The 12,938-nt window shown below is 38.9% G+C and overlaps 1 protein-coding gene across 3 annotated transcripts in view; it reads left to right on the top strand.

The window, feature by feature from the left end:
* LOC120545374 (astrotactin-2-like) overlaps positions 1-12,938 on the top strand; it is a 298,446-nt gene that overhangs the window by 196,932 nt on the left and 88,576 nt on the right. For all 3 annotated transcript variants that reach the window (XM_039779627.1, XM_039779628.1, XM_039779629.1), the window contains one exon: positions 12,032-12,198. In XM_039779627.1, the coding sequence (XP_039635561.1) occupies positions 12,032-12,198 (167 nt within the window). The remainder of the gene's footprint in view (positions 1-12,031; positions 12,199-12,938) is intronic.

The following is a 12,938-nucleotide window of genomic DNA, read 5'->3' as shown; positions in this document are numbered from 1 at the left end:
TATGTAATACTGGCAGTTAGCAGTTAAAATAGTTACTGCACTACCAATTCAAAATACTGGAGAGTCGTTTCCCCTGCCCCCTCCTGCCCAGACTCGAAGTTCACGGGGGTTGCCAGGCTGAGACCGCAGCATTCACAACAATGTTGCTAGACGCTTCTCTCACATAGCCAGACATTACTTCACAGCACAGCAGAGTAGCTAACGTTAGATGCTAGTCTCACATAGCCAGACATTACTTCACAGAGTAGCTAACGTTAGATGCTAGTCTCACATAGCCAGACATTACTTCACAGAGTAGCTACCGTTAGATGCTAGTCTCACATAGCCAGACATTACTCCACTGCACAGCAGAGTAGCTTACGTTAGATGCTAGTCTCACATAGCCAGACATTACTCCACAGCATGACTCCACAGCACAGCGGGGTAGCTAATGTTAGATGCTAGTCTCACATAGCCAGACATTACTCCACAGCACAGCGGGGTAGCTAACGTTATATGCTGGCTATATTGACAGTCATAAAAGCCCGTGCTCACGCGGAGCTCTGTAACCAACTGACGGGCACACTTTTTCGGGTTAAAATTACAGTATGAACCGCTAAAAACACAACAACCTCACCGTCCTCTCCACACGCCAGTCAGGCACACTTCCTCGGCTTAGAATTACAAAATGAAACGCTAAAAATACCACTAGCTACTTTGCCGACGGAACACACTTTATTGGCTTAGCATTACGGCAACAATCGCTAAACACACTGCAAACTCACAGTCCTCTCTTCCCGATTTACAGCCCCCCTCTCGGCTTAAAATAACTCACAGTTGTCGGCTCCAGCCGCTTAACTACACGTTGTAAACAGCCATGGGCTGCTTGCCTGGTCCTCCCAGTAACGTTAGCAGTTAAGAGGGTTAGCATGGCGGCGTTAGCCAGGACCAGTCGGGATCACTTTACTGGCTATGTCTCAATTGTTTTTGCGAGTAACCAACTCGGGTACTCTAGCTATATAATTCAATGTGAGTACACAAATGTTGAAATGACATAAAATGCCCGTCCCTAGTGGCTGTGATAAATGAGCCTGAAGCTATGCATGCTTACCTGTTCAGGAGGAAATAAGCCAATTCTGCATCCTTTTGGGATCTAAGCTGTCTCCATCTTTCAAATGCATCTCCAATATTTACCAGGGGGTTGTTACGTCTCTGGTCACGCAACTGTTAGAAACATGCTGTTTTCTTTTTTTTAGGTCGGGTAGAATCTATCTCCGTTGATCCTGTTCGTTTGTGTGCTGCTTTCATGGCTGTACTACCGTTACAGCTGTAGCGCGCTGGGTTTACGTTTTTACAGGTATATCTGGCAACCCGGCCTGGCTGTCAAACTGGGCAGTTGATAACAACACACAGATCAAAACATAAACAGAAATTCCGTCACGGAATGTAAATTTCAAAAGAAAAAATACTGACATTAGCATTGTTGTCAGAAAAGATAGTATTTCAGTTTAACATGTTTCCTTAATATCTGATGAGGCATTGGTGTCATTTTTGGATTTATTACAGTACAAATATTACATATTGGACCTTTAATACAAAAAAGCAGTCATGTTAGCTTATGTAAATGCTTTGCATAGTGTAAAATAGCTACATGTAAAATAATTACAGTGTACCATGTTTTATGTATTTTCACAGTGGTAGTAGCATTTGCATCCTATACCGGGGCAGAGCAGTTTCTCATGCTAAAGCTATGCTGGTAAAATGAATCCTTATTAGACCCAGAGGTGGTAAGTAGTAGACATGGTAGAGAATGTGTATAAAATATAAATGAGTATGTGCCAATAAGCTTTTGGATTGTTTGTCAGACTCTTTAGCCCCTGGACATATTGTGGCATATTTAATTAACAGTTTTCACACACACATGCGTAAGCGAACATGTCAACCATGTCAAAGAACTGCCAGTAATTAGCACCCTAAATAAAGGAAAGGAAAGAGAAGTAGAGAGAATACATACATTCTCACTCACTTAAGGGTTTAGTCAGCATGGAAAGATTTACTTTCAACTCACACTTTCAGAAAGTATGAATGTTGGATGAAATATTACGCCGAAATGATACAGAACACTCTCACGCCTCCGTGTGTGGCTGATTACGCAGACAAAACGACTGACAAAGCCTTCTAGTCTTCAAAGATTAACTCAGAGGATCACAGACACAGTGGAATTATTTTATTTTTCCGACTCTTTTGGGCTGGTGTTATTTTAACCACCCCTGTCAGAGTGGGTGCTAACACAGAACAGCGACATGCCACACGGAGGGCTTAAAATCCATTATCAGAGTCGGTCCCTCAAGGCTGTCTGCCGCTCTCAAGACAGTTGAAATGCCTTTACAATGAATTACATTTTAGTCCGAGTGCTGAAGTTTTGGAGACATTGCTTATTCCATTTTTTTTTTTTTTTTTTGCCTGTGTTCCTTTTCTTGCTGCTGCTGAGCCGGAGAGGATGACAGGTGGTTTATTCTTGTGCTCGCTAACCTCTGCTGATAACAGCAGCTGTTGGGAGTGCAGGTTAGCAATTTCAGACAGGTAATGTTTTTGTACTGGCGCCTTACTTTTTCATCACTTGGCTCATAAAACAACAGTTTGATATATTATGCATTACAGTAGCACTGTGCTGGGTAACAGTTGTGCTGTTAACATTACATCCTACACTGCTGTTTCCATCACACTTACTTTTGTCAACTGTGTGAAATAGGTAATGGTTACTGGAAATGCTTCAGGGCAAATTGTTGTGACTAAATTGCTTGAAAAAGGAAGAGAGAAGGTATTGCTATATCTAGTTATATCATTATTCCTTTATTTAAAAAGTATAGTCTCACCAAGATCATAATCTGTAATAGTAAAAGAAAACATGTACAGTATAGAAAAGCACCAACAAACACAATTCATTGTAGAGAAATTAAATCCACAATAAAGATATATTTTTACATATATATGAAGCTATAGTGTGTAGTTTCTGTCGCCCCCATGAGGAATTCTAACATGAATTCTCCACATGATACAAGCCTTACGTGATCACGCACGCACTTAAGCTTTCAGTTTGGTTTAAAAAATTTGTGAAACATTCCATTTGTAAAGAGCATTTTGTAACATAAGAAATACGTTTTATGACTTTAGAACAGATCAGAGAGCAGAAGTAATGAGGCAGTTTTTAAAAGCCTTATCGTAAGCTGCATCTAGTGCACAATACAATTCCCTTCTGTTGCAGAAGAATATATAGGCTACCAGACAGCTCTCCAGACAGATTCAAATTCCAGACATTATGGGAACATGATGTGTATCTCAACTAACCCAGCAGGAGGCTCCTTAACTTTCCATTTTTGCAAATATACCTTCTGTTGCTCAAGCAGAAAAAAACCCTTCACAATAGCTTAGTTATTACACTAAAGTAAATATTTCTTCCATGAATCTCTCTTCATCAAAAAGATGCTTAAAACTGGAGTTAAAGTTGTATTTAATTATGTTTGCAACACCGTAGCATAGAAGTGTAGGTGAGTGAACAGCACAACAGTGGGTTGTGTGAACAGCAACAATCTAGCATTTACCCAGTGGTGTGGAATGAATGGTCGAATTCTGGTTGAATCTGTGGTCAATGTACCGTGTCATCCACTGTGTTTGTTTGAGAAAGGGGTATTACCGATGCACTCTGTGAACTCTCCTGGGGCTGCTCGGCGAAGTTCAAAACTCTGTAAACATGGCTTTTCCTGGTAGCTCGTCATTTTTAAACTTTAAGTTTGACAATTGCAACATACTGTGGTTTTCTGCTCTTTTAGGAAATGGTGGAATGTTTGTCTTTATGACACATTATTGTATCCAGCTACAGTATCTGTCTTTCTAATGGACATACTCAGAGGCTGAGCAGATGGTAGGATATTAGTAGCATATCTTTCATCAGTTGATGTCCCTTTTGGGACATCTCTGGTAAAGTTGTTTGGATGCAGGGTTGGCAAAGATGTATTTTTTAACATTAAACATCATCCGTAAGTTTAATTTTGGCCTGTCAAACTCCAGTCATTTATAATAGTTTAGAGAAGAGAGAGAATGTTGTCTCCAATCTCATTTTGAGGTGCTTGTATAGTGTCCCAGTATGCAAGAGTTTATTAAAATGTGTGGCACACTCCAAAAGTCAGGAATTAAATAATGAGTTGTCAGTGTGGAGCCAGATTTCTGCTTGGTTGCCTCTGGTTTGCATAAAGAGTCAGCAGAGAGGAAAAATGGCAACTCCACCCAAACAAAAGTTTTGTGCAAACCCTCAATCCCATAAGCCCTCTACCCACCATCCCCCGGATCTCCCTACAGTCCTGTGTTACTGACAACTGATCATCATGACTCCCCCCGCTCTATTGCACAGCACAGCTCAGTTTACCTCATTACCATTGAATTTCAACGTTTTATGGTTTAAAGCAAATTGTAATAATTCTTTCATCCTTTCACTCTGACACTGTTGGTTGAATGCCGGATCCAGTGTGTTGTTTAGTGTACCACAGAGATGCACATCACACTGCTGCAGCCGAAGGGTGGGAGCTAAGATCTGTGTTCAACGGAATACAGTTCAGTAAGAGCCCTTGAGAGGGGAATATTAGCAAGTATTTGCAGCACAACAGTAAAACTAAAACGCGTTATATTCAATAAGTCATTATTATTTAACCTAATCGGGGTGAAAACACAGTAAGAGCATTTATTTTGGGATTTAATTTGACGAGTTAAGTTTTTGAATTGGAATCAATTCCAGTCAATTAAATGTGGCCCAGTTCCAAACCAAACCACACATTAAATAAATTAAGAAAGATTATTCAAACACACAAGCTTTATCCCCAAGTAACATGTTAGATAACCAGAGAAAGATTAGTATTTCAATTTCCTCTCCTTTTACCAGGAATAATTCAATAGGATGATATAGATGTTTCCTTTTTTGTTTGTGCCAATATTGAGATATCAAGGGCAGGAAATAGTTATTGCTCCCCTGTTGCAGTACATTGTTGTATATTGCTGCTATTTTTGTAATAACCTTCGGTGAAATCTGAAAGGAGTTGCATTTTTATATCTGTCTCTCTGTATATCTCTATGTATCTATGGCTCAGAGGCTAATTTCATAATCTCCATAAATCATCTCATGTCAATTACATAGATTGTATGAATTAAAATGATCCAATCCAATCTTTATATTTGCTTTTCTCAATTAAACATAACTATTCTCTGTTGTCTTTTTCATCAAAGGAAGAACTTTACAGCAGCTCTCAAATGCTTTTGGCGATCAAGCTGAGCTGAGAGCAGCAGAGTCTGTCCTTCACTCTCATAGTCATCTGTTGTGTTGTCACCACTAAAAAAAGGTGGACGAGCAATAGAGACAACATGGCCTTTAAATACAGTCAATCCTTATAGTGTTGACTGGATTTAAAATGCAGATTTTCTCTGTACAGTCTTGTGAAGATGAGTGCTGAAGATTGAATCATCCTGTTCAACATTGAAGCCTGTGTGAAATAGAACAAAGCAGTATGTTTTTATGTATATCCATCCAGATATACTGTTTTGCATATGTAAACCATTTGTACAAAAAAAAATATAAGCTAAGACAAGCTAAATCTATTTTAAATAGCAAAGTCTATTTTTTTTGCCTTTGGGCAACACCATTCCCCATAGCTGAGAAATAACTGTGTGTTTTTGAACTGAAGATTAAGTATGAAGTATGAATTCTCATAAATATAAGGAACAAACAGCTGGGTTGAGACTTCTTATTTCTCACTGGGGGACTGCATTGCACCCTCACAGTTTTTTTGCTCTTGCAGCAATAAAACTGTTGTGCCTAATTTAACCCATTTGAGCAGCAGTGGAGCTGCAGGGCATGCATCTCTGCCACCTCTATACCAGATTAGGCTGTCAAATATGCTTTTAGAGTATTTGATTTTCCCCCTCCCCCACCCAAAGTGTGATTTAGAGCTCTGCTTTTTCGAGGACTTTCTTTGGTATGCCTGTTGTTGAAATTGTCAGTGCACATCTTCCTTCTATTGTTTCCTTATTATCCATATTTTTTATCACTGAGATGATTCTCTCTAGTCTTTATGGTTTACAGCATTTCACTGTTCCAAAGGCTGCAGTGGGAATATATATTTACATCCTTGATCACTTACTGTTCACACTTTTCTCACTATCTCTTCTCTCTGAAATGTGTGCTGGCCACTAAGTATGAACATCTGGCATCTTAATTTTGACAAGATCATTAAGAGGCAGAGTTCTCAATAGATTATGCTGCAGTTCCTGATTAAAGATGAGGGCAGTAATGGGTAATTAGGGAAATGAATAGCATTCATTTAGCATGTGTGAACTTTAATTTGTAGGGGTGATGTATGTGCAGCATATAATGTCTAAGACGATGTAGATGCAGTTATATTTCATACATACATACTTTCTTTTCTTTTTTTATCTTTGTACAAACCTGCCTTGTATTTTAAATCCCATATACAGGTGTGAAATACCATCACTATGGTACTAAATGGTGTCGTAACATTCTCATTTGCAACTGCCTCCCAGAGAATACAACCCTTAATGTTATATGTAAAGCAGATATACAGCTTGTAAAAGAGAGTAAAGATAATATGTAAACATCCAGTCCATCAGATGTAATCTAATAGTTTAAGCTATTAATTATATTTCAATGAACTTGCAAATTTGTAAGCACAGAAACACACAGAAACACACTTCTTCGAAACATTTAATATATTCAATAATAAGTCATTACTCAATTGCCAGAATATAATGTTTTTTGGATGTATTTTCAATTAATTGTAGTAACAATGTTTCTGTCAATAAAGTTGTTTCTGTGTTTTTCAAAAGGCTGTAGCAGATTTCTCGACCTGTTCTCATTGTGCTGCAATTGCAGAATCACTACAGAAGACCTGTGAAAGAATTTATCTGAAATGCAAATCCTTCCCCCTCCCCAGCCCTTGTGTCTTTGGAGAGTGGCCCAAGCAGAAAGAGCAAGTAGCTAGTGGCCAGCGCTAATGGCTAACCTTAAGTCCTTTTCATTCAACCGTATAGTGATGCACGGCAATTATGAATTATAGGCAGCTATTCCCACAGGTCTGCATCAGTGTGAGGAATTGCTCCAATCTCATTCTGGTTAGCATTACATTCATGAGATAACAGAAAATGAATCAGAGACTGGAGAGCCTTTCCATTGACTGTTGAACACATGGGCCTTTGTCCAGAACATAAGTGTGAACAATGCACAACATTTATTGCACATTTATCCTTTTTTACCATTTGGTTCTCCGAAGAGATCAAAAATATAGTCGCGTGTCACATATAATCGTAAAATTACAGCCCACAGAGAGTTGATGTTACCTTACTTCAGGATTCATGTGTACCCTTTGTGTGAAAACTACCTTTGTTCAATCTTTGGAGATAGTGATCTTAATAGGATAACATCATCTTACAATAATGGAAAGGCTAATTATGAGAAATCTCATAATTAGTAGAAAATGACCCCCTGATTACTGTTAGTTGAGACACTACTGGTGATGGATTTTAAAGTGTGCTGTTGATCATCAAATAGCTTTTCGGACTGATGATAACATTGAACAGTCCCATTTACTGTACTGTCACCACACCTTTGACTAAGCTGATAACTGAGTCAGGATATATCCATCCCATAATTGTTTTGGCAATTGTGAGTGTATACAATATAGTGGAAAACATCCTTGAGGTGAAAAATAAATACAGAGTAGTCTGTAAATTAAAGCCTGACATGAGTGTGAGGGTCTTCGAAATGTCAAAACACATAATCCTCATCTTATCTACTGTACCTCTTCTCTCTCCAGTTTATTTCCTGTCTGCATTCAAATCTTATGCTTGATGTTTTTCACAAAAAAAGCATTGCTAACTGAAGATCAGCTGCTGGTTTCACCATTGGCAGTAGTGTGCTCTCCAGTTAAATTTTTTGTTGGTGGTGAGATGTTCAAAAGAAAAAAGTAGAGAAAGCATGCACAAGCATGCTCTACACAATTTTCAAGCACCCAGTAAGAGATATCATGTCCATAGCTCTCCCTACAATTTATCTGGCAGAAATTTTAAAATGCTACAAAACTGTGTTTTTTTCCCCCACCTAACTCCCATACACATACACTATCTTGAATGGAACTAGAACTGACGTCATATTTCTTTTGTCCTGGCTGCAGTAATAAGTTTCATGCTTTTCCAAACACCTCTCCCATTATTAAGCTCTGCTTCAATCCTCTCTTTGTATCTCAGTGTAGTGTATATGGGTACTAATTGACATTAATTAATATTTAATATATCATAGAATGCCTGCATTCTATGTGGTTATCAGCTAAAGTTTTTTTAAGGTTTTAAAGAAATAAATAGATTCGGGGCACCATCTCAATAACGAGAAGCAGATAACATGCCTTTTCAGTCTCATTAAATTGAAAGGACGATCTGCTTAATAATATTTCATCACAAACTTACATAATCAGGTTCTTTATAAACGAAGGATTTATTTACCTAAGAATATGCATTACTAAATCAGAATAAGTATAAATGAATGAAAGAAAGGAATGAATGGAAACTAACAGAATTAACACATTAATGGCAAACAACGAATGAAGCAACCTATGCTGAATGAGATACAATTGGCAGCAGCTCGTCTACGGGAGATTAATCTCGCTATTCCACATAGCATTCGGGGATGGGAGGAAAACATGCTCTGGTTTATTGGTATTTCTTTAAACCAATCACAATCGTCTTGGGCGGTGCTAAGCGCTGGAGAAAAGCCGCGGTGCCGCTGCAAAATAGGCTCGGAAGGAACTTTTTGGTGGAATGTGTACGTTTAAAAGTTATTTTAGTCATGCAACCGAAAACTCAGATTGGACAGTTAGTCTGACTAGCTGTCTGGATTTACCTTGCAGAGATTTGAGAAAAGGTTAACCGTAGTCCTCTTATCGACCAGAGTTCAAAATGCCAACACACAGGAACCAAGGCAACGGATATCCGGCCTAAATGAGTGAAATCCGGCGGATTTTCTGGCGGCAACGGATCAATTTGTATTGAGAGAGTTTTGGGTGTCCAGCTGTCTTTAGTCAGGGGTGTCTGGGTGGCATCCCCTTGTGGAGCGCGCCCATGTGCGAAGGCTCGGTCCTCGGCCAGCGGCCTTTTGCTGCATGTTGTTCCCACTCTCTCTCCGCTTTCATGCCTAAGCTGTCCTGTCACAAATAAAGGCCTCAAATACCCAAAAATAATCTTTTAAAAAAAGGTCTTTAGTCAGGAGGGCCGTGTCCACAATATTCAAAGTTAAAAGTGGTGTACAGTGCTCTGCAAACTGTGAAATGATTTCAGTCTCTTGCAGTCTTTATTTTAAAACAACAGAACTATTACATCAATACTCACAAAGGAGAAATTACAGCAGCTCTTGTAGCTCTGAAATGTGATGTGTTGTTTGTTAAAAAACTACACATTTTCAGCATGTTGCTGATGTCTGAGTGTTTAAATGTGAATGTTAGATTGTAGCCTCAGCATCAAATATTCAAATATGAGCATTTTTCCATAATGACTATAAACCAATAATAGTATCCGTTACTGTATATGCATCCATCTTTACCTTACCTTTCAAGTGAATAATAAATAAGTGCTGTTTTCCAGCAGCTACTGTCTCACTCAGTCGCATACAATATATATCATGACCGTTTCAGCAATGACACGATACAAAACTGTGAATCTCCGATGCTCTTGCAAGGGGAGATATGTATTTCTGGATGTGGCATACTGCTTCTCTGTACACAGTTATCTTTTCTTTTTCTTTTAAGACCCTAAACTGCACCATCAACAACACTTTAACACATCTTCTAGATATAATTGTCTGGCCTCCAGTTTGATGGTGGTAAACTGACCCATTAACACTGCAAAGCAATATTTTAAAATGCAAAGAAACAGAATCTCTCATTAGTGCAATACATTTCATGTAGCTTTGTTATGAATATTTTGCAGTCTGAGGCTACCGTTTGAGGTTGTCCAGCAGTGCATTACCACTGATCATGTTGGCCTGGTAAACATTCTTCCCTTTATTTAGAGATCATCTGACAGTAGTAAGCAGTACCTATAATATTACACTGACACCAACAATACCATAAAATCACTGAATGGGATTGATGAAGCGCTAAGCGAAACACTTTGCTCAGTCAGGTGTCAGTGTTAATAAAATATCCTTGATCATATTAAAACAATACAGTCATAAAGTGTTTGATCAATTTTAATACTGCATTATATAAGTCACTAAATCATATGCTGATTGCTTTTTATAGATAATAAATAATTATTTATATAATATAAATATTATTTAAAAAAAATTATAAACCGCATTTTTGCCCTCCTCTAACACATAAGCTGAGCCAGCAGACAAGTTAATCAAGTGTAACCTCTTTGTTTTGGTTGCGTAACAATCTTTTGTTTACATCAGAGATGGATAATGCAACTCAAGTCATGAGGAAGTTATTAATGGTAAGTAAAATTACATGTTTTAATGGAGTCCAGCTTTGTTATAGAATGCATCTGCTGTTGTTGCATTCATGCTTAATTAGTATTTCTTAGGGGGGGAAATAGAATTCATTAAAAAAAAAAACTTCTTAAATTTAATGCTGTACCATAAATTAGCCAATCTGAAGTTTGGATATTGGACCCAGTGTTCCTCTTCAGATTTGTGTGTATGCTCGGGTAAATGGGATGTGTTGTGTCCGGAGGTTGCTGGATATCACTGCTAAACTGAGAGTTAAACTAAAACTAATTGATGAACTTTAACTGAAACTCTAACAAAATGATCACCTGTGATATCAGTAACTTCCTGCTAGGTCACAGACAGTGACCCAGCGATTTTATTTTATTTTTAAGTCAACTGACCTTCACCGCTGACTTCACCAATACTGATTTAAAACCAGCACCCTCATGTTGAGGTTCTGAGTATGAAATTGAGATATTTCTGCTCATTAAAGCCCCTATGTTTATATTATCTAACACCACCCATTTACAGTAATTCCCCTTTTTAAGTTAATTGTTTCCATTTTCATTTCCAATTTGGAATGGACAGTTCCCCGCACACTAAATTCCTTTTCATTGCTTGTACTGAGAAGGTGATTTGAAGGTGGATGCCATCCCCCTTGTTAGCAAAATGACCAAAATGCATGCTTCTTTTTAACACGCCTTCCTCCCTCTACATCCCCTAGTAGCAGTGAGAGTGCCAGGGCAGAGGGGTTGTTTAGTTGAATATGTTAGCCTAGTCTGCCTGACTCATTGATCCTTTATCTGACTGAGGTTTATGCCAGTTAGTCTATGGCCCCGACGATGGCTCTGAGTAATATCAGAGTAAGTAACTGTGCTGTGTATTGATAGATCCTTGGCGCTGTCCATGATGCTGAAGTAGCAGACATATTTGTTATTTCCCTTCTGTCAGTTTCATCTTGGATCTATATTCTCTAAATAAACTATAGCTGGGGGTTATACATACCCCTTGGTGGCCTGGGGAAGGTGTAGACATCTCTAATCTCCTCCGATGAAAGTCCCCTGCCACTCTTTTCCACCTGTCAGTGTGGAGTCCCACCAGGAAAGCATAACACATGTGGAGTTGTGTCTGGCAGGAAAAAAACAAACACAGACCTCAAGTAGTGAGATGAGCTGTAAGGATGTCTCCAAGCTGCCAGTGTTCACCGTTTCATATCTTTAATCACTTTAATCACATAAAGACCTCCATGTTTTCTGTATCCTTTTAAATAACATAAGTGCCATCTTTCATTTTACTTTCTCAAAATCCCACTGCCCACTTCTCCTCTCTTATCTTTTCCACCTTACTATCTTTGTCTCCCTGGTGCCACCTGATCCTGATTAAAATGCCCACGCTGACCTCTGCGTCTTACTCTCTTCTTCTCTCTCCCTAATTTATGCTGTTTTCCTCACCCCCTCTCCACATCTCCCTCCCACCACCTCTCCTTCTTTCTCCGTCTCTCTTTTCTTGCAGTGTCCTGAGGGCTTGAGGCCAATGAAAGATGGCTCAGGTTGCTATGACTACTCTAGGGGCATTGACTGCACGGATGGCTTCAATGGAGGCTGTGAACAGCTGTGTCTCCAGCAGCTCGTGCCCCTTGAAGATGACCCCAGTTCCAGCAACGTGCTCATGTTTTGCGGGTGAGAATAACTAACTCAATTCAAAGGTGTTTGCAGGCTGGAAATAAAGCTTCCTAATGAAATAGGTTTCGTGAGGGATTTTCTAATCAAGAAATTCTTCCTCAGGCAAATACTCGCATGAAGGAAATGAGATATGCAAATGGAAAAAATTACCAGTGTGTAATCACCGAATCACATCTATATGTGATGAAAGACATTTGCCCAAGAGTACATAAAAACATATTGTTTTAACGCCACATGCGCGTCCTGTGATTTGGGCCTTGGGCCGCTTCATAGTTTTGGAAATCAGGAAGCGATGTTACATTGTGGATGACCAGCAGAAACAAACCTCCTTGAGCAGAAATGGATAAAGAAAAGGGTCTTTTGAATGGCAAGTTCAGTTTCCAAAGCCCTTCCAGATGGTTCTCTCGACAAGGCTGAAGTTATTTGCATGTACTGTCGATGTGAATTGAGTTACCACCGGGGTAAGTCGAGTCTCAAATACCACTTTCTGGCCAAGAATATGCTGATGCAGAGAACCCTACTCCGCCTCTTAGTTAACCTCTAGAAGTGTGAAGTGGGACACTTAATTGTGTTCAGGTTCATTCAGGTCAATATGCCCATCTGTTGCTTGATGGGCTTGAGTTTGCTATATTATGTTTTCAGCATATTTTTGGAACATACAATACATTTGAGGTTATTCTGGAGAATATTCTAGACAGTATTTGTCATTGTTTTGGATTGTTGCAATAATAATAACC

This window comes from Perca fluviatilis, chromosome 17 (genome assembly GCF_010015445.1).
Source record: "Perca fluviatilis chromosome 17, GENO_Pfluv_1.0, whole genome shotgun sequence".
Lineage (NCBI taxonomy): Eukaryota > Metazoa > Chordata > Actinopteri > Perciformes > Percidae > Perca > Perca fluviatilis.
The sequence above is the reverse complement of the archived record's forward strand: the minus strand, read 5'-3'. Positions and strand labels throughout refer to the sequence as shown.